Source organism: Crinia signifera, chromosome 3, assembly GCF_055691185.1.
Source record: "Crinia signifera chromosome 3, ASM5569118v1, whole genome shotgun sequence".
NCBI lineage: Eukaryota > Metazoa > Chordata > Amphibia > Anura > Myobatrachidae > Crinia > Crinia signifera.
Window position 1 is genome coordinate 254,847,639 of NC_139219.1, and position 26,077 is coordinate 254,873,715.

At 44.6% G+C, this 26,077-nt stretch overlaps 2 protein-coding genes across 2 annotated transcripts; one reads left to right on the forward strand and one right to left on the reverse strand.

The window, feature by feature from the left end:
- Positions 1-175: 175 nt before the first annotated feature.
- LOC146062986 (uncharacterized) lies at positions 176-9,779 on the reverse strand. Its single transcript, XM_083174992.1, has 3 exons — positions 9,445-9,779; positions 3,308-3,381; positions 176-964 (listed from the first exon to the last, which is right to left on the reverse strand). The coding sequence occupies exons 2-3, from the start codon at positions 3,317-3,319 to the stop codon at positions 176-178; spliced, it is 801 nt and encodes a 266-aa protein (XP_083031118.1). The 5' UTR covers positions 3,320-3,381; positions 9,445-9,779.
- Positions 9,563-20,061, forward strand: SSR3 (signal sequence receptor subunit 3). The gene is made up of 5 exons (XM_083177890.1): positions 9,563-9,776; positions 11,079-11,205; positions 18,843-18,941; positions 19,079-19,210; positions 19,909-20,061. Exons 1-5 carry the CDS (start codon positions 9,644-9,646, stop codon positions 19,973-19,975), a joined length of 558 nt encoding a protein of 185 aa, XP_083034016.1. The 5' UTR covers positions 9,563-9,643; the 3' UTR covers positions 19,976-20,061.
- The last annotated feature ends 6,016 nt before the right edge of the window (positions 20,062-26,077 follow it).

A 26,077-nucleotide genomic window follows, 5' to 3' on the forward strand; every position in this document is an offset into this window, starting at 1 on the left:
AGAATAAACAGTGATTACTTAATTGTACTGACAACCACTAATGGACAACAGTTTGAGTTTGTCCAAAGCGTGTATATCTCTAATACAAAGTGAATACAACTACCAGCATAATAAAAGCATCATTTCTATTAAATCACACAATGCACATTATAAAACATAAAAAAGAAAGGTTTATTTATATTTTCAGTTTTCTACATTGACTTGAACTATAATCATCGGGGCTATGCATGCTGTCACTGCGATGCCTCTTCCTGCACTCCTTATCAGACTGGTCTGATTTGATTTTCACATCAGAATCCTTTCTGGCATCAGAGCAGCTAAGCGCCCCAGCTGGCCTAGTTGTTAGGGGGTGTGACCAACTGGGGGGGTCGCTATTCCCACTCCGGCGCTGCTGGATGGAAGTGTGTGCTGCACTAGTGCTGTCTTGGCAGGTATGCATGGCTGCAGCATCTTGGGGGATACTCTTGTGCTTTCTTTGCAATTCCAGACAATGGTCTTGGGTGGCATTACACGGGTTTAGATGGCAATCACTTTGTTTTTCTGAGATCTGTGCTAAGTGGCTAACTGCAGTTTTCAGTAGAGTGTTGGTCTTACTAAGCATGCTCAGCATTTCTTCCTGGAGTGACAGCTGTTGTGTTGCATAGAATTTCATGGTGTATGAACAGCCCTCTATGTTGTTTGCTATCATGGACATTTTTCTGTTCATCCTCTGCATCTCAGACGATATGGTAGCAAAGCCTCTCTCTATGGCTTGGGATAGATGCAAGTGCTTTTGCTCTTCATAGGCTTTCATGTAATACCAGTAGCCCTGTATTGCAGTAAGTAGTTGCTGTCCCTCACTTACTGGATGGCTAGGGGCATTGGCAGGCTCTTCCGCTTTTTCAGCATTCTGAGCATCCGGTGTGGCATTAACATCAGGCATTACGTGAGACGACTCCTGGTATTTAGTAGGGGAGCCGCCGCTCTGTGGAGGAATAATGGACAAATTAGATTTTTTTTAGATAAAACAGTAATCGGTTATTTATTGTTTTACTATAGGTAAATTGGAATTCTTTATTATCATTCAGGTAATTTAGTATTTCTTCTTGTAGCTAGAATGCTTCCCAGTGTTGTCATCGCACAGTGCTCCCAAATAACAAAGCTATTGACCACTGATACCTCAATCTCCTCTCCTAATCATGGCAAGCACATATCTTAAACATTTTTGATTGTGGGATGAGTCTGACCAAGCCCAAAATAATTCACTCCGCTACAAAAACTGTAGCTTTAGTCTATTAGGTGCAGTTCCAAAATCTGTGCAATTTGGGAGTACTTGATGACATCACTGCGCAGCATTCCAGCTTCAACACCGATTGTTCTAGTACTTCCACAGAAGGGTGTGGGCTAATGGTGTCCATACACTACTGCGCTGTATCGCAGCAGTGTATGGTCATCCAATCCCCCTTGAGCCGCCTGGGATCTTCCTGCGATCCATGCTGAATAGCTTTACCAAAAGATACATGATGAATAGTAAAGCCCCGTACACACGGGGGATATATCGCCGAGCGATATATCGCTCAGTGTCGTTTGCATCAGCGACCAGAGATGGTCGCTAATTAAAAAGAAACTGCCGGGGGAGCCCGGCAGTGGAAATCAGCTGGTCGCAGGAGCGTGTTTCTGCAACCAGCGATCACTACAGGGGAGAAAGCGGGAGCGCGCACCCAGCGATATATCGCCAGTGCACACTCCCATCGCGGGCAATATGGTCGCTCAGCGACCATATAATAATAATAATAATACACACTATAGTATGTACATACCAAGCAGTGGTAATGACTCATTCCAGGCACAATAGCACTGATAGGAGTAATTCCGGGTACACACTAAGGGCGATCATTTTCTGCACGGATCTCACGCCGTGTTCGGACGTGTGAGGCGTTCGCACAGGTGCAGATACGCCTCTGCACATGCGCAAACACCAACCATCGGCTGTCCGTCCGCATTCGGAGCCATCCGACTCAATCAGAATAAAGGCCATGGTTTTGTCCATAAGAGAGTAATTGTGCCTTTGAGAGTGACTAGAATAACCCCCTAGGTGATGTGCATACACAGCGATATTGGAGACAGTGGCAACCCGGCACAGCAAGTGCCAACACACTTGCTGTTGCCAGTGGGGGGTGAGCAACAGTGGGAGGGGGAAGTGGGGACCAGCTGCAGCATGGCCCTCCTTAAATAGATAGTCCCTCATCTGTAGTAAATAGGTGAGAGGCAATGATCACACTAATATGCATAGTTAATTATGTTGATTGTACACACTAACGGGGAAAGTAAAAGATACCACCCAGAAAGGCCCTTCTGAACAATGGGCCTGATTCAGATCCGTTCGGTACTGCGTGTATTCGCACGCAGTACCGATGTTGTGCGCCTGCGCATACGCAGGCGGGTATCTGCGCATGTGCAGGCGTATGGTGAGTGCACCCACGCACCCATGCCGGCGTGGGGGGGGGGGCGGAGATGGGCGGGGGGTGCCGGGCTGCCCCATTAACCTTATGGGAACGCCCAGCGTTCTATGGGTGTTCCCATGAGAACGCTGGGCGTTCTCATGGAAATGAGGCAGTGACGCGGGTGTGGGGGGCGGGTGGCTGACATCACCGGATTTCAGCTGCCCGGCCGTATCCACGCCAGTGTGCACGCAAATGTACGCAACTGAAAAGTCACTTATATATGCGTGCACTCTAAACATCATTCGATGGTCGGTGACCATCGAAAGATGTGGGCGGTTACCCGAGACATGCGAATGGATGTTTATGCAAAACATCCATTCGCAGCTGTTCGGGCGAAGCCGCACTTTGAGGGGGCGGCAGGGGGGCGGTCGTTCGCCGGGCGGGGTTTGGTGGACTCGCAAGGCTGCGAATTCGCAGCCTTGCGAATCAACCTGAATAACCCCCAATATCTCTTACTTTATAATCTAGTGTGTATGGCACTTAAAACTTATGAATGCTGCTGGTAGTATGCCTACAGAGTACCAGTGCTGATATGCCTGTACTTAGGGGTTACACTGCCTGTTATAGGTTAATACATACTGGAGATTTATCAAAGCTTGGGGAGAGATAAACTGAAAAGAGATAAAGTACCAACCAATCAGCTCCTGTCATTTTTCCAACACATCCATTAAAATTAAAGTTAGAAGCTGACTGGTTAATATTTTATCTTCTTCCACTTTATCTCTCTTCAAGCTTTGATGAACCTCCCCAACAATGAGGTGATAAAGGCTGATAGAAAACTATAATTTACTATAAAATAATAATCCGTTACAAAAATGACTTACCAAATTCTCCATCTCTTTGGTGCTTATTAGGCTATGAGCCCCTGTTTCTGTTTGCTCGCTTATGGGTGTATTCACTAGATTAATATATGAACAAGAAATACTGTGGTTATTCCTGTGAGTTTGGATAATATATACGGTAGACAGAAATCCCTCTACTGTTTGCTTTAGATACAATTTAGATATCATACATCAAACAGATAATACATACACTGATCTGGGAAATCACTGCAAAAATTACTTCCCCAACTACCATTAGTCATTGTTACATTACAATCCAATCTGTGCCTAAATCCAGGCCATGTGGAGTGTGGTCATGTAACTTCCAAATCAGTACTACATGTACATATTTCTCTTACCTATGGTAGTTGTGCATTCATTCTTTTATTTTAATTTTGGGTAATATAAGGTTACAAAAATTGTGTGGATTAAAGAAATGGATTTTTTCCGCCCTGTTATTAGACCAGCACAAGTTTGATTGCTGTACAAGCACACTTACACTGGGTCGAGGTATCGCATGTGATACCCCGGCAAGTGACCCGGCGGCTGGATCAGATGCCATATACCATACGCAGTCCTTTTGCATACAATATATTGTATGCAGGGCCGGTGCTACCACTAGGCAGCTTTAGGCAGCTGCCTAGGGCGGTGGCCACTGGAGGGCGCCTCTTCAGCCCAACATTTGAATCAAATATAGTTGTGGCAGCAGCAGGTGCTGGGAATAGCTCTCTCTAGTTTCCCAGCACCATTCTAAAAACCGTCCCTGGTCCCTGCTGCTGGCGATGGCTGCCTAGCGCTGCTACCGCTGGTGGTGAGACACTGGTCCCAGCTGCCGCCCGCCCCTCACCATTGGCGTCAGCGGGGAACAGTGCCTCCGTGGCAGCAGCGCTAGGCAGTCAGCGGCTGCAGCAGGGACTAGAGCAGAGGTTCCCAAACTGTGTGCCGTGGCTCCCTGGGGTGCCTCGGGACACATGCAGGGGTGCCTTGGGTTGGGGGTCCAGGACTAACTCAAATTATTAATGGTTAGTTATTTATGAGCAAAACCAGTGCTGGTGCCTGCCAATCATAAAATGTGTACAAACAGAAGCAAATCCTGCCCTTTACCACATAACTAACCCCAAGAATCGAATATATACCCAATCTAATTACATTTTGTTTGGCCAAGGGGTGCCGTGAAAAAAGTTCTGAAACTGTAGGGTGCCCTGATTCAAAAAAGATTGGGAACCCCTGGACTAGAGACTGGTCTCCCCACCAGCCGCAGAAGAAGGAACCAGCGCAGCCGCAGATGTGAGTGGCACTTCCTATTCCCCCCGCCACCCCCGATTCCCAGGGTAATGACGCGGCGGGTGAGCACCGCAGCGTCGTCGTCGTCCCCCCAGAGCGCCGGTACCAGCACCCCCCCCCCTCTCCTGTACAGCGGCTGGGGGGCCTGGGGCGCTCCGGTGCCTTGCACCGGCACTGATTGTATGTGATCCTAGTAAGGGCTGCAGATCTGATAAATCTTGAATGCAGCCCTTGCAATCTCCGGCTCCGATATGCTGGGCACGCAACCGTGCATCAGTTTGGATTTGGAGCTGAAACACAAGCAATTTTACACTTTTCATCTAATTTCTTGACCTGAGCCATCGGAATTGACACAATTCCTTAACACAAGCTGTATATTCAGGTCCTCGTTCTCCCAGAAAATCTTACATTTCAGTGCCCCCGACACACAGGAGCTTATAATATGCAGATAGTGTTGATTATTCAGTGCACTATGCCTGGGTTTCCGCAGGGTTCCGGATGACGGCCCAACAGTTGGGATTCCGCCAGTTAGTATACAGGCACCGGTTCCTGACTGACAGGGGCTATTCACCCTCATGGGGGTTCACAGCCAAGCCAAGCAAGTGGCTTTTTTTGCGCTTCCCCCCTGTCGTAGTACCGGTGGTCTGGATTTTGATGTCATCCTGACATAGTTACGTGTGTAAGCCCCATAATGGTCAAAGGTACGTGGGGCTGAAAATGTCCAGGAGCTTATACTGAAAAGGAATACGGGCTATGACACATGTGGGTGTGGCCAGTGCCATGTGGGGGTGAAGTTTAAAGATTTGGAAATGAATAATGAGACAGTCTAGTTCTGCAGGGGTATTCAACATGCAGCCATCCAGCTATTGTTGAACTACACACCCCATGTGCTTTAGGCTAGTCTATTACTAATGTCTCCATGTATAGTGATAATGCAATCGCACCTAATTTTTTGGTGGCTCTGCCTATAGTTAATTTGTTGCCCTCCTTATGAATTCAGCCTGTCAAAAAAGGGGAACTAGACCATGACATCAGCTTGTTAGGAAAGGGGCACAAGACCATGACATCACCTTGTTAGAAAAGGAGCACAAGACCATGACATAAGCCTGTCAGGAAACGGGTTTCAAGGCTGTGACACCAGCCTGTCAGGAAAGGGGCATGAGTCTGAGGTATCAGCCTGGCAGAAAAGAGACCATGAAATCAGCCTCTCATGAAAGGAGTAGGAGACCGTGACATCAGCCTCTCAGGAAAGGAGTAGGAGACTGTGACATCAGCCTCTCAGGAAAGGAGTAGGAGACCGTGACTTCAGCCTCTCAGGAAAGGAGTAGGAGACCGTGACATCAGCCTCTCAGGAAAGGAGTAGGAGACAGTGCCAACAGCCTGTCAAGAAAAGAGTATGAAGCAGTGACATCAGCCTATCAGGAAAGGGTAGTAGAACATAACATTGTCCCTTGTTCTACCCCAAAATGGCTACAGCCTGTCAGAAAGTCTTTGAGTCCAGGGCACTGCCAGTGAACTTGTGAAAGGAGATCATTTATCATTTCATATTTTGCAGCTAAAACACCTGCATTTGGGGGATAGCTGAAAATATTAAGTACCGCTTGCATGTATGTAGAAGGGACCGCAGCAGGAATCTCCGATACCTTGTGTGATCCCTCCTGTCCCTCCTGCAGAGGCATCCCCACAGGTTTCTATGGGGGAAGCGATGCTGCCCGATGTACCAATATCCAGAATGCAAAGCATTTTGGCTATAGGGCCTTATTCTAGTTCACTCTTTCTGACAAAATCCTTCTTAGATGGACAAAACCATGTGCACTGCAGGGGGGGGGGGGGGGAGATGTAAAATGTGCAGAGAGAATTAGATTTGGGTGGGGTTTTACTTCAAAGTGAGATCTATATTGCAGTGTAAAAATAAAGCAGCCAGTATTTACCCTGCACAGAAACTAAATAACTTACCCAAATCTAATTCTCTCTGCACATTTTACATCTGCCCCCCTGCAGTGCACATGGTTTTATGCATCTAAGAAGGATTTTGTCAGAAAGAGTGAACTAGAATAAGGCCCATTGGGTCTTGCAGCTATCAGCATTCTGAGATGGGGGTATGCCATTGCAGCCCATGGGCAATATCCTGCAGCAGTGTGGTCGGACGGTGGTCAGCGTTAACTGTGCATGCGCAGTCCCCCGGCAGATGCCGGCAGATCCTTTCATAGCCCCTGTCCCTGCATCTGCCCAGACATACATTAGCTGTTAGGATCACCTATTGCAATGCGATCCTAGGTGGTAAGATCCCGCCCAGATTCGCATACATCTCTGTATATGGACCAAGGTTACTATAATTCAGAATGCTCATGCATAAATGCAATGCTGGGTTAAAATGCACAAATAGAAAGGTGAAAATACCTATTCATGTGCAATAACAATTAACCTGTACTAATACATAACTGCATAATAAGCAAGAATATGTGTGAAAAGAAACCTAGATGTCTTCCTTGGTGTCAAGGACCATACACACTAGAAAATTATATTTCCAATCTGGCTGCTTGGAATGAAAATCTGGAAATTTTTGGGAGCAAATGACAATTAACCATTTGCTCCTAAACATGGAAAACAGACACAAATAGGTCCTACAGACAAATTGGTCATATACACTAGAAGATATGAAAGACAAAAGATATTGGTGAACAATTTCGCTTGAGCTGATCATGAAAGATATTGTGCATCCACACTGAAAGATGGGTGCATGAGCAATATTGGAAGATTGATCTTTATGTCCGGAAGATGTCAATATTGTTAAAGATAGATAATCTTCTAGTGTGTATGGGCCTTTAGACTTCCAGAACCTGATGCAGCTTCAACAAGAGGGAGTAAAAGCTCCTACTAAGGATGAACATCAGAAGCCAATGGTTAGGATCGAAGCTGTCTAGATCAACAGTAATGTAAGTTCGACGCCAACATTTGCCGAGGTGCTGCCAGCCTGAGTGCCGGGCAGGGGGCTTTCCTGGGTGAACCCTAATGTTTCATGGGGGTGTCCACAAAAACGGTGGGTGCGCCCATAGAAACGCTGGGTGGGCCCCAGCGAACATAGGGGTTCCCAGCCTGCTCGGGGTGGGCGGATCACGACGGCGGCTGCCCTGATTTTGCATAACTATACAAAGCCGCTGCTTGATTCCTGGGTCACCCAGCCGCACCGAGCAGAGGAGGAGAAATCATTAGATGTGACTAACCATCTAATGATAGTCAGATGGTTCTGTGTGGGCACTTGCGAACCGTTCGCAGCCCTGCAAAGGGATTCGGTCGGCACGGGGGCCTGCATTCGCTTTAACCTGCTCACTAGGCTCCAAACACAGGGAGCCTAGCATGCCGGTCTGAATCAGCCCCTTTATCTCCGTCCATTTTATTTCCATCCAAGGCTTAGTTGATGGCACAGAACTACCAAATGTATTTTTAGTTTTTTTCAGTTTGGGAACTTCTGGCATAAGATAGCTGCCAAATCCTAGTCAGAGAAAGGACCTTCATGCCCATGATGAGGAACAAGGACGGTGGCCCCTCACTGTCACTATCTATGCCACTACCTATTGCCTTTAGTAACTGTGTCCAAAGTAGGGATGGCCATCGACCATCTATGATTAGAAATCATTGATGGTTTATGGCCGATGTCAAATAGTTTTGCCATTGATGGGGGAGAACCAGATGGTTTCCCACCATTGATGTCAAGCTTAAAACGAAGTTTTGTTTTTGCTTTTTCCCCAAGGTGTCGGGACACGGAGCATAGCTCCGCCCCCGGCACCCGCGAAGCCCTGCCCCCACATTTTGATTGGCTTACAGGCCAATCAATCAAAGAAAATGGATGACCATCGATATATAAAAACATCGTTGGTCGTCCATTGAATATTTATACACTATTGATGGTCAGTTGCACTTTTTCAATCGATGGCAACCATCGATTGCAAAGGCAACGATGGCCATCCCTAGTCCAAAGCAAGGAGAGCGAAGTGAGGGTCAATTTGGGCTGCCATGTTTGGACCTTGATCCTCCCCACCACATGATGATGGGGATAGCTGCCATCGATGGTTTCTTCTTTAGCTAACTGGCATATGGGCCAATCAGAACCTGGGGGAGGTGCTTCACAGGTGTCGGGGGCAGAGCTAGGCTCTATGTCCCTGGCTGCACCTTGGCCAAAAAAAAAAAACTATTCGGCTATGCTGTGCCTCCGATGTAGGGAAACCATCTGGTTCTCTCTTATTGATGGCAAAAGTATTCCACAGAGACCATGACCCCCTCCACCACAGAATCCCGCTGCTGCAGGGTGCGTGGACATCAGGTGACCCTGCTCCATTGTGTGTGTGGGAGGGTTATTCAGTTACCACTGAGTTTAACAGATGAAGCAGTTACTTTAACAGATGAAGCAGTTACTTTACGTCAGGCATGTCAAAAGTTTGGCCCTCTAGCTGTTGTGAAACTACAGATCCCATCATGCCTTGCCACAATTTTGCTATTAGGGAATGCCAATTTTATTGCATGGCATGCTGTGATGTGTAGTTTCAAAACAGCTGGAGGGCCAGTTTGGACATGCCTGCTTTACGTGAAAGTAAAAGACAAATGCTATGCGCCCCTGTCATTACCGGCTCTGCTATGATCAGGATAGGGCGCCGATAGCCGGGGTATGGGGGGGTGAATGGTGAGCACAAGTAGCGCTGAGCGTTCCTGCAGTTAGCGATACGGACAGCAGCACAACTTTAGAAGGTGTCGCAGTTGCAATGTGTGGCTTGATAAACCACACAGCGCGGCACAGACAGTAATAATAATCAAGTGAAACATTTATACAGGGGGCGTTTTCAGTTGCAGACACCTCCTACCAGCCTCGCAGCAGTCTGGGCGGTACTTTCCGTTGCCACGCCTATACCCTCGCGGCTGTGTGTATGTGTCTCTCACGCGCGCCGCCCATCAGCTTCCGCTCTCGCAGCGCTGACGAATCAGTAGCAGCAGTGCAGCGCCGGAAGCCGCGGAGGTCCGTCAGTGTGAGACGTGTCGCTTCCACTCTCCTTCCCTTCAACCATGGCTCCTAAAGGCGGCAGCAAGCAGCAGTCCGAGGAGGATCTCCTTCTGCAGGACTTCAGCCGCAACCTCTCCGCCAAATCCTCCGCACTCTTCTTCGGCAACGCGTTCATCGTGTCCGCCATCCCTATCTGTGAGTATGACCCGGGTGCAGCCCATTCATTCGTAGACGTGGCAGAGTCCTCGTACAGGCAGGCAGAGCCCCCATGGTAGCAGCTAGATCGCCCCCATATACATCCATCGCATAGTGTGTACACACATACAAGGCTGCCCTGCTGTGTAATGTGCCCTACTGCAGGGAGAATCTTCTACATGACATGGAGCCATAAAGGAGGTGTAATTGGGGCAGCGCAAACCCCGATCACCATAGAGGCTGGCACATAATGGAAGCTACTGTACAGCATGTAGGAAACACACTGCTAAGCTGGCATCACCATCTGACACTTGTGTGCAGTCTATACCCCTGTGACCGATATCATCAGAGTCTACATTTAGGGCGAGATGTACTAAAGGGAAAATGCGGTAAAACCCCCGTTTTACCGCATTTTCCTATGTACTATTACCCGACCGCACCGTCACCGCAGTGTAGGGTATCGCCACCTTTGGGTGGCGATACCCTATAGAAGCCTATGGGCTTCTTTTCGCCGCCCGACGCCTCTGCCGAAAAACCCGCCGACCCCCCTCTCCCCCTCCCTCTCTTACCTGGTCCAGGTCCTCCGGAAGGTAACACCTTCCTCCCCCTAGTGACGCAGCCGGACGTCCTTCCGGCTGCAGGGGGGAGGAAGAGGCGCCGGGGACAGCTTGCATAGCTGTCCCCGGCGTGAGGGATGCAGAAGGGGGCAGAGAGGTGACGGAGACCTCCGCACACCACATTCCAGGTATCGCGGGGGGCCTCCGTCACCGCATCGCGATGCCAGCCGCATATGTTAGTACATATGCGGCGGCGGGGGGGCCGCGATGGGCGGCGATGTATTTTAATACATCCCGCCCATAAGCTTTTTGTGGTTCCCCTGGCAGCAAACTGTGAGCCCCAGCCTTCAACATTGGTGACATTAATTCTACTGCAATTATATTGCAAAGGACATAGGGCTGGTATTACACTGCATGTGTGTCATTTGGGCTGTGTAAAATATTTATTTATATTATCCCTAGTCGTTGCTCTTGGTAGCCCTTGTATACTGCAGATTGTTTGTTACACCTTTTTACAGCTCTGACATTTGTACAGGTCTTGAATATATGAAGGCTTTCACTTCTGGACTTAATGTTAATTTACATAGAAAGAAAGAAATCTATCTATATATATATATATATATATATATATATATATATATATATATATATATATATATATATATATATATATATATATATATATATATATATATATTCTCCATTCTTGCAAATGTAACAGCGTGCACATTTATTTCTCCTACAGGGCTATTCTGGAGGATATGGCACATGGATCTGGTGCAGTCTGCGGTTCTGTACAGTGTGATGACTCTGGTCAGCACTTACCTTGTGGCCTTTGCTTACAAAAATGTCAAGTTTGTCCTTAAACACAAGTAAGTATTTTGCTGGAAAGTAATGGGTGGCAATATACATGTAAAAGGTAGCCTTTTAATTCACAAAAAATGCTTATGGGAAAAGGGCTGCAGCTAACTTTACTCCAGACCCTTTCTTTAGTAGTTAATTTGGTACTTGTGTAGTTTCACGGCGCCAGCATGGCGCCGTGCTACTTCCGGGTTCTACGCTCACCACAAACTATGTTAAAAAAGTAACTTAACTCCATGCCAACATGGATTGTTCATACCCCCACTATCCATGTTGGCATGGAGTTGATTTTAAATAGCGTAGCGAGCCACCGAGCCCGCAGCGTGGGCGAGTGAAGCGAGCCCCGCAAGGGGACTCAGATGGCGCCGTGAAACTACACAAGTACCGTTAATTTTTATATGCGATATTGTAATTTCTTGATATTGTGTGGTCCATCCTTGTATGCAGACAGGCAATCATATAATGCAGGGGTTTCCAAACTTTGTGGAATCACCGCACCCCTGAGTATCAGAAAGTTTGGTACTTGCGCCAGCATGGCCACGCGCTACTGCTGGGTTCTGCACTCGCCAAACTTTCTAAAATAAACTAAACTCCATGCCAACGTGGATAGTTCATACCCCCACTATCCACGTTGGCATGGAGTTGATTTTAGATAGGGTGGTGAGCGTAGCGTGGTCCGCAAGGGGACTCAGACGCACGGCCATGCTGGTGCCGTGAAACTACACAAGAACCAAAAGTTTTTTATGGCACCCATAGACCAAAAGTTTATCATAAACAAAGTCAGAAAAAAATTTTAAGTTAATAAAATTGTGTTTATAGCTCATCCTTAGGGTCAGTTATGTGGTAATTATCAGGATTCACCGTTGTTTGTCCACAATTTGGATATTACTTTGGCCATAAACAACTTAAATTTGATCATGAATCACCAATCCAGGGCACTGCAAGTCCCCCAAGGCACCCCAGGGTGCCACAGCACACAGTTTGGGAACCACTGATATAATGTATACCAATAGTATATCCTGGCAGGCAAGAAAAGGGGGGGGGGGGGGTTGCCAATCGCACAGGAAACACGGATAATCGGTCTAAAATCGTACACTATCGGTCGGATGCACGCTCCCGCCATTTTACTTGAGCACCAAGTGAAGAAATATATATCATTTGGTGGGCACATTGTCGGCAGAATGTATTAAGTATTAGATGTGATACATCCTGACATTTATTAACCCCTTCCCGACATTTGACGTACATTTACGTCATGGTCGGGAAGTACTTCCCGACACATGGCATAAATGTACGTCATGCCATTTAGACGCGGTGACAGTTTAAACATGTCTGCTGTCCCTGACAGCAGACATGTCCCTGCATGCCCAGGGGGGGCTGCGATGCCGCCCCCCCGTCGGCGATCGCTGTGATTGGCTGTTCAGTGTGAACAGCCATTCACAGCGTTTTCTGTGTCACCGGCGAATAACGTTCGCCGGTGACACAGGGATCGGAGGTGATTGGTGCTGTAAAGTACAGAACCAATCACCGCGGGGTGTTAGGGTGACACTGGTGTCACCCCACCTCACCCCGCCCGCCCCCAAAGGCCGTGATTGGTTCGTCGGACCGACGAACCAATCACAGCCATGGAGGGGGGTTTAAACTAACGGTGACTGCACTGCAGACGCCATTCCGGTCTGGAATTGCGTGCAGTGCGGTCACCGTGCCTAGCTGCCGCAGTATACTGACCTGAACCTTGCAAAATACTTACCTGATCACTGCCTGGATCTTGCTACTTCTTGTGACTTCCTGTGCTGTGTTGTGCTGTGTTGTGCTGCTGCAGTGTCATCGAGTTATAGATAGAGAGATAGAGAGAGATAGAGAGAGATAGAGAGATAGTGACAGATTGTGCTATATATTTTTTATATAACTGACTGCTGCCCCCCCTTTTGTGCTGATCAGTATAAATTAACTGATCAGCAACTTTTTGGGGGCGCAGTTTTTTTTTTTTATATATATATACCTGTCAGTGCTGCTGCTGCAGTGTCATAGAGTGATAGATAGTGAGAGATAGAGAGAGATAGTGACAGAGAGTGATAGAGACTGCTATATTTTGTGTCTGCTGCCCCCCTTTTGTGCACCCCCAGCAACTTTTTGGGGGTGCAGGGGTTATTTTTCATATATATAACTGTCAGTGCTGCTGCTGCAGTGTCATAGAGTGATAGATAGTGAGAGATAGAGAGAGATAGTGATAGAGAGTGCTATATTTTGTGTCTGCTGCCCCCGCCTTTTGTGCTGATCACTATATCTGAGGTGATCAGCAACTTTTTGGGGGTGCAGAGTTTTTTTTTTTTTTATATATACCTGTCAGTTGCTGCCAGTTGCACTGTCAGTTGCACCAAAGGTTGTGCACCTGCTGCCCCTCACTGGTAATCAGTGTCGCATCACTGATCACCTTTTTTTTTTTTGAGGGTGCTGTGGGGTCTTTTTTTAATTTTTTTTTTACACACACTGATTTTGTGGGTGTCCTGTGGCCACTGTGCACTGATCAGTGACGTACATCACTGATCAGCTTTTTCGGCACAGGGTTGATCTATTTTTTTTTAACCCCTTACATTTTTTTTTTTTTTTTTATTGTATAAAGTATTTTTTTTTTCTGCACTACATACACACTACACACTACATACCCCCCGGGTTGAAATAAAGTTTGTACCTCCCCCCCCTACACTATACACGTGTTGAAACATTTCACTACCAGTAACACAAAAATAAAAATGGCATCCCAAATGTCATCCCAAATGTCATCCAGAAGAATGTATTCAGCGGAGGAGGCATATGCCATGCTTGCCTCTGACTCTGACACAGCCAGTGAGGCAAGCGGGGAATTTGAAGGATTCGTCTTAAGCTCCTCTTCCTCCTCTGGTGATGAGGGACCCCCTCAAAGACGCCCCCGTAGAGCAGCTGAGACCCCCCCCCCAATAATTGATCTCGTATGGACCCCACCACCAGACAATTTTGAGCCCCAGGTTCCTGAGTTTTTGGCCATGCCAGGAATCCAATTTGATTCCACAGGTCTCAGAGAAATTGACTTTTTTTCAAATTATTTTTCTCTGATGATTTTATAAATTTAATGGTGGACCAAACTAATTTATATGCCCAGCAGTTTATTGCTCAAAACCCCACGTCATCATTTGCTAGGTGGACCCCTGTACATGCAGTAGAGATGATGACGTTTTGGGGTCTGGTGTTTCATATGGGCATAGTAAAAAAGCCAGAAATTAGGCAATATTGGAGTACAGATGTTCTGTACAGCACCCCATTTTACCGTATGGCCATGACTCGGGCTCGTTTTGAGATGATCCTTAAATTTTTGCATTACAACGATAATGCACAGTGCCCACCCAGAGATGATCCCACCTTTGACCGGCTATTCAAAGTCAGGCCGGTCATTGATCATTTCAGTGCCAAATTTGCAGAGATGTACATCCCTGAAAAATTTGATTGTATTGACGAGTCCCTTATACATTTTAAAGGAAGGGTTAAATTCCGCCAGTACCTTCCCAGTAAGAGGGCAAGGTATGGCATAAAAATGTATAAGCTGTGTGAAAGAACCTCAGGGTACACCCACATGTTTAGGGTATATGAAGGGAAGGATTCAAGAATTGAACCGCCAGAATGCCCCCCCTCCCTCGTAGGTGTTAGTGGAAAAATTGTCTGGGATTTAGTGCACCCCTTCCTGGATAAAGGTTATCACCTCTATGTGGATAACTTTTACACTAGCATCCCCCTGTTTAAGGCCCTTGGTTCAAGAGGTACAGCAGCTTGCGGTACTGTGCGCAAGAACCAAAGAGGCCTCCCAAAAACGCACATTGCCCAAGTAATGAGAAGGGGTGAAAGCAGGGGAATATGCACCGAAAATATGTTGTTGGTCGGTCAAATATAAGGACAAGAGGGATGTCCTTATACTGACAACAATTCACGGAGACAGTACCACCTCCGTCCCTGTACGAGGTACCAGTACCCACACCTCAAAACCTAATTGTATCCTGGATTACAATAGGTACATGGGCGGAGTGGATCTTTCAGATCAGGTACTGAAGCCGTACAGTGCCCTGCGGAAAACAAAAATCTGGTACAAGAAGCTGGCCGTGTATATCATCCAGATGGCACTGTATAACGCTTACGTGCTATTCCGTTCTACCGGCCAGAGGGGGACATTTATGCACTTTCAAGAGGAAGTCATAAAGGGCCTAATATTTGGGAACCAGCAGGCAGAGGGCCCCAGTACTTCTAGTACTGGCCCCCGTATTGTACCAGGGCAGCATTTTCCTGATGAAATCCCCTCCACTGGAAAAAAGGGCAGGACACAAAAAAGGTGCAAAGTTAGCTATAAAAAGGGAATAAGAAAGCAAACTATTTTCCAGTGTGACACTTGCCCCGACAAACCCGGCCTATGTATAAAGGAGTGTTTTAAAATATACCACACATCTATGGATTATTAGGTTCATAATTTCACCGTGCTTCGGGGGTCTTGCTAATGCCACATAGCACCCACCATTCATTCCACCAGAATCTGAGCCGCAAAATCCAAAAATCACTCCTTCCCTTCTGAGTCCTGCCATGCACCCAAATGGTATTTTTTGGTCACATGTGAGGCATTGCCGTACTCGGGAGAAATTGGGGCACAGATTTTGGGGTGCTTTGTCTCCTTCATTCCTTGTGAAAATAAAAAATTTGAGCCAGAACTGCATTTTTGTGTTAAAAAATGTAATTTTTCATTTGCACAGCCCAGTTGTATCAAAATTGGTGAAACCCCTGGGGGTATGAAATGTACACTATACCCCTAGATGAATTCCCTGAGGGGTGTAGTTTGCAAAATGGGGTCACTTGTGGGGGGGTTCCACTGTATTGGTGCTTTGGGGGTCTTGCTAATGCGACATAGCACCCACCAACATTCCACCAGAATTTGTGCTGCAAAATCCAAATATCACTCCTTCCCTTCTGAGTCCTGCCACTTTTTGGTCACACATGAGGCATTGCCGTACTCGGGAGAAATTGGGGCACAGATTTTGGGGTGCTTTGTCTCCTTCATTCCTTGTGAAAATGAAAAATTTTGAGCCAGAACTGCATTTTTGTGTTAAAAAATGTAATTTTTCATTTGCACAGCCCAGTTGTATCAAAATTGGTGAAACCCCTGGCGGTATGAAATGTACACTATACCCCTAGATGAATTCCCTGAGGGGTGTAGTTTGCAAAATGGGGTCACTTGTGGGGGGGTTCCACTGTATTGGTGCTTGGGGGGTCTTGCTAATGCGACATAGCACGCACCAGCATTCCACCAGAATCTGAGCTGCAAAATCCAAAAATCACTCCTTCCCTTCTGAGTCCTGCCATGCACCCAAATGGTATTTTTTGGTCACATGTGAGGCATTGCCGTACTCGGGAGAAATTGGGGCACAGATTTTGGGGTGCTTTGTCTCCTTCATTCCTTGTGAAAATGAAAAATTTTGAGCCAGAACTGCATTTTTGTGTAAAAAATGTAATTTTTCATTTGCACAGCCCAGTTGTATCAAAATTGGTGAAACCCCTGGGGGTATGAAATGTACACTATACCCCTAGATGAATTCTCTGAGGGGTGTAGTTTGCAAAATGGGGTCACTTGTGGGGGGGGTTCCACTGTATTGGTGCTTGGGGGGTCTTGCTAATGCGACATAGCACCCACCAGCATTCCACCAGAATCTGAGCTGCAAAATCCAAAAATCACTCCTTCCCTTCTGAGTCCTGCCATGCACCCAAATGGTATTTTTTGGTCACATGTGAGGCATTGCCGTACTCGGGAGAAATTGGGGCACAGATTTTGGGGTGCTTTGTCTCCTTCATTCCTTGTGAAAATGAAAAATTTTGAGCCAGAACTGCATTTTTGTGTAAAAAATGTAATTTTTCATTTGCACAGCCCAGTTGTATCAAAATTGGTGAAACCCCTGGGGGTATGAAATGTACACTATACCCCTAGATGAATTCCCTGAGGGGTGTAGTTTGCAAAATGGGGTCACTTGTGGGGGGGTTCCACTGTATTGGTGCTTGGGGGGTCTTGCTAATGCGACATAGCACCCACCAACATTCCACCAGAATCTGAGCTGCAAAATCCCAAAATCACTCCTTCCCTTCTGAGTCCTGCCATGCACCCAAATGGTATTTTTTGGTCACATGTGAGGCATTGCCGTACTCGGGAGAAATTGGGGCACAGATTTTGGGATGCTTTGTCTCCTTCATTCCTTGTGAAAATGAAAAATTTTGAGCCAGAACTGCATTTTTGTGTAAAAAATTTAATTTTTCATTATCACTGCCCAGTTGTACCACAATTGGTGAAACCCCTGGGGGTTTGAAATGTACACTATACCCCTAGATGAATTCCCTGAGGGGTGTAGTTTGCAAAATGGGGTCACTTGTGGGGGGGTTCCTAAATTTTAGCATCTTATGGTGCCTAGAAACCTACATGGTGCCTAAAAAATAATCTCATAAAAAGGAGGCTCCAAAATCAAGTAGGTGCTCCTTCTATTATGAAGCCTGTAGTTTGGTCAACGTGCACACTAGGGCCACATATAGGATATTTATGAAAACAAAAGAATTGGGGGAATCAATTTTTAGTCACATTTCTCTAGTAAAATCTACGGTGTTCCTTAGAAAAATGTATTAAAATTGCAAATCTGCAAAAAAAAAGAAATTTTGAAATTTCACCTACACTTTGTTTTAATTCCTGTGAAACACCTAAAGGGTTAACAAACTTCCAAAATGCTGTTTTGAATACTGTGAGGGGTGCAGTTTTTGAAATGGCATCATTTATGGGGGTGTCTCACATACAAGTCCCTCAAAGTCACATCAGAACTGAACTGGTCCCTAAAAAAATCAGTGTTTGAAATTTTCTTGAAAATTTGAGAATTTGCTATTCATATTGTAAGCCTCCTAGTGTCCAAAAAAATTAAAAGGAAGTTGAAATAATGATGGAAACATAAAGTAGACATATGGTCTATGTTAGTTATTAACTATTTTGAGTGGTATGATTATTTGTCTCACAAGCAGAAAATTTAACATTTTGCAAATTGCTAAATTTTCCATTTTTTTACGACATTTTGGTATTTTTCACAAAAAAACACAGACTGTATCGACCCAAATTTACCACTAATTTGAAGTACAATGTGTCACGAGAAAACAATCTCAAAATCACTGGGATAAGTAAAAGCAAAAAAAAGTTATCCCCACTTAAGTGATACATGTCAGATTTGAAAAAAAGGGCTCTGTCAGGAAGGCAAAAACATGCTGTGTCAGGAAGGGGTTAAGTTTCTTAATATTCAGTTGTGCTTTATAATAGGAGATGGTGATCAAACTGGGTATTTACAGTCAAAAAGTATGAATGTAGAATTGTGATTAAAAACGCAATGGACCGCTTTTTAAGAAATGTGGGCAGAACTCCAAAATCAGGAGTTTTGTTTTTAGTGCTTACTGCCCTGTGTATATGTACTATTCTGTTAGCACAATAATAAACCCTTCAAGGTGCCCATATATGATGCGATGCACACTGTGCATTTTAAACTAGATCGCAATGCATCTAGTTCAACACTTATTATTATTTTGCTTGCATGGAAGTTTATACTACGGATTTTCTTTGCAGGGTGGCTCAGAAGCGTGAAGATGCTGTCTCCAGAGAAGTAACCCGCAAGCTGTCTGAAGCAGACAGTCGGAAGATGTCTCGTAAGGAGAAGGATGAGAGGTAAAGGGCATGATCTGGTCACTCTCTGCTTTGTTTCATTCCTAGTTATGTGATTTATCTGTAAAATAGTCAGTTTTAGCTTTATATAACTAATAATATGTCACCTTAATAACGTTACATATTTTTATTGGTTTAAGGATTCTTTGGAAGAAGAATGAAGTCGCTGACTATGAGGCTACCACCTTCTCCATTTTCTACAACAACACTCTGTTCCTAGTACTGGTTATTGTTGCCTCATTCTTCCTGCTGAAGAACTTCAACCCTACAGTGTATCCTTTCTCGCATAGTGCAATCTACTTAACATTTACGGTATGGTAAAGAAAGCTTCATATTTAGTTGTATTTGAGGCTGCAGCGCTTAGAAAGAGGAGCGCATCTACCCCAGAATTTGCCTTAAGCTGGGGACACTACACACTGTCATGATGTCCGATTGTGCGGTTCAGACTGGCATTGTCTACATCGCTCAGTGTATCGCTAGATATGCGCACCCACACCGTTTAATGTGCTGCACATGTCGCTAGTGACGGCACAGTTATTTCATTAACATCGGTCTGAATCATACATGTTGGATCATCGAGCCAATGTAACAGCTGGGTACACACTACAATAGTGCTTTTCCAGCCTTAGAAGGTTGGCTGGATTTTAACAACTTAAAAATACAAAATAATTGCATTGTAGTCAGATGTACAGTACTTGGTGTCTTAAAAGATTGTAGGGAAATAGGCAAGTCTTCTTACCTGTACTATGTGATCTGACTGCAGTACAAGCCTCTAGTCATGGGAAAATGGATAATAGAGAAAACCAATGTCTTGGCCCAGTTTTATCTCTGTTTTTCTTTATCACTAGTCCCAGTACTGTGCCTTCATCCAGTCTATGCCTTTTTTGTTCCATAAATTATTGTTGCAGGAATGTTTAGCAAATTAGATTCAATAGCTTCTTGAAATGATTTCCTTAACTTTACTGCTCAGAAACTACATTTTGTCCATAAGCGTTTCGTCTGGCCTTATCGCACTACTCTCTACAGGATCAAAGTAAATGCCCTGAGCAGTAATCATGGGCTGCAGCAAACTTTATTTTTATTTTTTTCAGAAACGTGTACAATAAACATCTGGGTGGTTTTCCTCCTCTTGTTCTTATTTGTTCTTACATGCCAGCTCTGATGGCCTTTAGCTGCTGTCAATATCTTGCAAGATTTCATTTGGCTACACCAGTGGTTCCCAACCCTGGTCCTCAAGTACATTGTGCACATTTTCCACGTCCTCCACACAGAATCCCAGGCAAAATAATTAGCTCCACCTGTGGATCTTTTAAAATGTGCCTGAATAATGAGTGCACCTGCCGGGTGACCTGGAAAATGTGCACTGTTGGGGGTACTTGAGGACCAGGGTTGGGAACCACTGGGCTACACAAAACCATATGTGTGTTTTTTTTTGTGTGTGTATTAGTCATCAGGTGTCTGTCATTTGATGAACTACAAATTCTTATGGCTGGGCTGTTGGCCAGTGTGTTCGAGCAATAGGTCTGTAAATGACATAATTCAGATATAAAGCAATGGCAGTGTAGCAAAGCCAATGGCTGGTATATCAGCGCATCGTTCTTTGTGTACAGACAAGTTGCCTGTCGCCCATATAATTGCTGCACAAGCTGGTGGGGATTGACAGCACAACTAGGTGGGTGCATGTCAGTCACATCTGCGGTTCAGGAACATAGGTAAAGAAAATAGCTATAAACGTGTCAGTGCAGTTACAGACATTGTGACAGCAGGGATTCGGCTTAGCCGTTTATGGTTTTGTAAAGGGGCGTTTACAGGGTGCGATATGAACTACTGGTTTGGACTATATAAAGTCAAAATGGTTAGAAAATGTAGCACAGCCTTTGTATACAGCTTGCATTGCTGATGCACATTCCCAAGGGATCAGCATTGCAATAAAAAGTAGACTATGTGCGCGGAGGTTAATTTTGACTATTGGTGTACAATCTAGTGTTTGATTATAGTCAAAATCTTAACATATCCAACATCGCACAATGTGTGTAATAATATGTGGCTTCTGGGGTGACCAAGAAATATTGTATCGTCAAAATCTCACCGTGTGCATCTTCAGTGTGGAGGCATTGGTTTCAAAATAGATAACTTTTTGTAGTGGGGTATACACTAAAATAAAGATGATTATTGTATATTAATATAATTGGTAATACCAGAGACCTTTTATTGCTTTACCACTAAAAGGACTTCCATCCAATAGAAGAAGAGCAGCGGGTAAAGTTATAGAATATAGTGTGAGCGATAAATCGTCACTACCAAACACTGCTCTGTGTGTATTTTATTACATATTATATGTAAAAAGAAAAAAGGACCTGATATTCCTGTGCAAAAATCATTGCTGGCAGAATCACAAAAGGTTTAGGTTTTTGTTAAGGCAGCAAAATGAACGACCATAACAACACAATGCTATAGAGTAGGGGTGGGTAACATGCGGGCCGGATGTGGACAGTGAACCGATCCTGACTGGCCCGCTGCCCTCCACCAGTGTGCAATAACAAGTGGCCTGACTGGCTGAGCTGCTTGTCATTGTGCTACAGCCGTCTCAGACTGTGGTGCTGTTGAGGGGAGTTTGGACGTGTCACGGGGTGGGCAGTATTGCTTTTGTTATGTCAGATGCCAGGTGGTGTGGGGGTGGAGCAGTTAAAACTGGTGTGCAGCAGTGATAAACTGTTGCGCATTGGATGTGCCCTGCCCCTCACTGTCCAGCTTTGCCCCCCTCCTATGCAATGTTACCAGGTGCAGCTGCTTCTCTCCAACCTAGCAGCTGCCTCTTCCCATTCCCCTCCAGCTCTGTCACTGGGCGTAGTAGCTTCAATTGTGTACATGCAGCAGTGTGATGTGGTTGTCCCCAACAACTAGAACTCTTTCCTCTCCCTTCTCTTGCTTGGAGTTTTGGCAGCCAGGGTGATGATAATGTAGGTGCAGCTATTGCCCCTGGCAGCCATGAGCAGCAGCTCAGCCGCAGAGGCTGACACTGGCTGGCCACCCATCTGTATTCTGTGTCTGCTACTGTGCCATTCAAATTCTGCCTGACATTGACCAGCTCCGCCTCTGAGTCCTGCCCATGCAAGTTGTGGAATAGCCACTAGCAAGCAAGGTAAAAATGGTATTGTATTATAATAAGAAGGGGAGAGGGTGGCTATAAGTATATAAGGTGGGAGTAAGTATTAAGTAAATAAGAGGGAAGAGGGTGTAGTAGGCATAAGGTATGCAAAGTGTGTGTGTATTATATGGGGGTGATTGACAAAATATATAAGTGGACAGGGGCATTATATGTATTGTGTATAAGTGGCACTGCAGGGGAGATTATAAGTGGGGGCATAAATAATGTGGTACACTACACTCAATGACAAACCCACTTTTTAGTGGCCACACCCCCTTTTCCAGAGTGCATTCCCTAATATTAGCTGGAAGCATTAAGCGGGCCCCCAGCTGACATAATTGCCCACCCCTGCTATAGAGAATTGTGCACAGATAATTGCAATAACTGTTGAACAAAAATATAATCTAAAACAATAGCCAATGCAAAGGTATGTGATGGCCCTGGCAGGGAGTCAACCAGTCAACACTCTTTAAAAATTAGAAGTTATGGATGGAGAGCCTCCAGAGTCTACACCCAATCCATTCTAGATAGAACTTATCTAAAAAAAAAAAAAGCTGGGGAGGTGGTTTCCATATCCTACTTTGCAGTATTTTCTTTTTCTAGGCATGCTTAATTCTGTTATGTCCTAGTATTTTTATTAATACAGCTGATTTTGTTCAGCAATGGGGATAGACTGAGGAATGTAGACAAGCTCACTATAGGATGTATGCTACATCCAGGGATGATTTTTGAAAATGAAAATGTACTGATATATATGGTAGTACTATGGTAAATCAGACTCAGTATGTAACACATAAGTCTACTAAGCCTGGGTTATTAATTATATATGGAAGTACTACTGTAAATCAGACACCGTATGTAATGTACATGGAAGAAAAAATAGAATATGCAGCGCTCTGTAGTTATTAAAGAATATTCTGACTAATGGATTGACTTTAGCAGATTTTTATGTATAAAAATAGCATAAAAAATGACAATTTAATAAGCCTTTTGGCTACACAAAATACACAACTTAATAAGCCTATTGGCTACACATAGAACATTCTATTAAAAAGAAAAGGTGCATGCAGGGGGTAATAGATAGTGGCTCAGTCCTTAAGTCCTTACTGTCCGTTCCTATATTGCCTGGTATATTGATTGGACCACCTCTGTGGCTTAGAGTATAACAGATGGGTATAGTTACCGTCCACTTTGATGGATGAAGGGGGCACTGGATCCTGATGGAATGAGAAATTTCCCTTTTGTGTCCAAAGTCCCTTGTTTGTAAATCCAATTAATGGTAAGTACCAAGTGGTATCGGTTGGTAGAAGCTGTTCTTTCTGGTCCTTTCCAGGCTGGTTCGGGCAGATTGGGGTTACTGTGGTGTGATCACGGCTGAGAGTCCACACCTGCTGGGAATTGTAGGTCCATCTAACGCGTTTCGCTTATAAAAGCTTTCTCAAAGGTAGCATGGGTAGTGAGAGACTGGCCTCTGGCCTGATATTTATACCTCTGTGGATGAGGTCAATTAATTGCACCTGAGCACTGCTTAGTCAATCCAAACATTTTAAACTTCACAAAACAGTTATATGCATGTATGAGGAGGAGGCATATGTAAACTAATGTGAATACAGATATAAATGTACAAAAAAATAATTTTATTTTGCTTTATTTTACACCAAATGCATAGAAGAACTTTTCAGAGAGACTTCCTGTAACTTAGTCATTGGTGGAGTCTTGTCATGTGACTCCACCAGAAAGAGGCTTGATCGAGTCTCAGCCATACAGAGTGGGGAATGAGAACGAGGCTTGAAACTCAAGCTGCCGGGATTCAGTCACGTGGTCGGAATCTCCGTCCACCTGATTGGTTTATTAAACCCAATTACGTGCCTCGACCCTTACTGCACATTGCTATAATAGTGCTTCCGGGTCATTGCGGCTGAAAGTGAGGCTTGGAGCTCAGGTTTGCGGAGGTCCGATCACGTGATCAGAATCACGCTGGTTTATCCCGTTCACGTTGTTTCTTCTCCGGCGCATGCAGCTATATTCATGCTTCCGGATTTGTTTGTATGACTCGGGCACGCAGGGTAATGTCACTGCGTCCTCCCGGTCACGTGAGCCTATGTTGTAGATTGTGATTGGCTTTCAGGTTTGTATGGTTGCTAGGATACCAATATACAAATAACTCCCATTTTTAATGGTCTAGTATTCAGCTTAAGCTAATAATCAGAAGGGGAATAGAGATCCCCATAAGGAATCCTGAAACATTATAGGCATATCCATTCACATAATTTTGTAACTAGATAAGCTATTTACAAAAAAGTAGAAGATCGCGTTTCTTGTCGGGTACAATAGTTTTATCATAAGACCCCGTATTTTAACCCCAAAACATTGGTGCTGATATTAGATAAATATTATAAAATAAAATGTCTACATTTCAAAACCATTACACCCAAGGGGTTAGATTTTACTTCTTCAGGGTCTTGATAGCAATAAATTTATACATGCTATAAATATGAATATCCCCAAATAGTCTTGGAATATAGTAATTTGTATACAATAATGTTACTTTAAATTTACATACACGGATATTAAACCCAAACTCTAAGGGGGGGGGGAGAAGGGAGGGGGAGGGGGAAAGAATGGGAAGGGATGGTTTGGTGACTTCAAATTACATTATTAAATTCCAAGGCCTCATTTAGTCCGTCCGGATACAATGAGCCCAACTGATGTATCCAATAGACTTCCTGCCTACATAATCTTCTAAAGCGATCACCCCCCCCTGGTGGTTGATGCTACATGTTCTATCCCCAAAACCTTCAAACATTCTGGATTGCTTTGGTGATTTTCAAAAAAATGTTTGGAGACGCTATGTTTCATATTTTTATTAATTATGTTGCGTCTATGCTCTAAGAATCGTACTCGCAGTTTTCTAGTGGTTCGGCCAACATAAAGTTTCCCACAATCACAGGATAGAACATATATTACATATGTGGTGTTGCAGTTTACAAAGGTGGCTAAATCATGTGTTTTGCCTGAAGTGGGGATCAACAGATTCTTTGTGGTTCTTATATGAGGACAGGTTAAACATCTTGTGCTTCCACATTTATAACAGCCTTTAGGTTTTATAGTTAACCAGGTTGATCCAGTTGGTTTTTCATCATTTATCGTTTTTAGATGGCTGGGGGCAAGAAGTTGTTTTAAAGATGTACTCTTTTTAAAGACGAACTTGGGTTGTGAGGGGAGGCTTGCAGCTAGACAAGGATCTTGTTTCAAGATATTAAAATTTCTTTTAATTATCTTTTTAATTTCGGGACAATAGCTATTATATTTGGCAACATACGTTATTTCCTGGTCTTGGTCTTTATTTAAGGGGTCTTTTTTGTTGGTTTTTTCTTTTAAGAGATCTTTCCTATCGATTTCGAGGACTTCCGTCATGGCCTTATCTAAAAGGCCCTGGGGGTATCCTCTGCTTTGAAATGCCCTGGTCATCTATCTAGCTTGTTCCGTGAATTGTTCCACGGTTGAGCAATTCCTGCGTAAACGTGTGTACTGGCCCTTAGGTATGTTCTTTTTCCAAGGGAGATGGTGTTGGCTTTTAAAGTGGAGGTAGGCATTAGCTCCTACTTCTTTAGTGTGATTTGCTGTGACTATGTGATTGTTTATGATTTTTAGATCCAAATCCAAGAATGTAATATGTGAGGGGTGTGAAGTGTAAGTGAATTGTAAATTATAAGCATTATTGTTGAGTGAATCTGCAAATAATTGTGCTGAGTGAGAATCACCATCCCAAATAATGAATAAATCGTCGATGTACCTGCCATAGAGGACCAGGTTTGCATCCCAGCCACCCCCCCACACATGGAGTTCCTCAAAGTCCCCCATGTATAGGTTGGCATAGCTGGGCGCAAACCTGGTCCCCATGGCGGTACCCATCACCTGTAAATAAAATGTGTCTAGAAATAAAAAATAGTTGTGTTGAAGAATAAATTTTATAGAATTGTGGATGAAT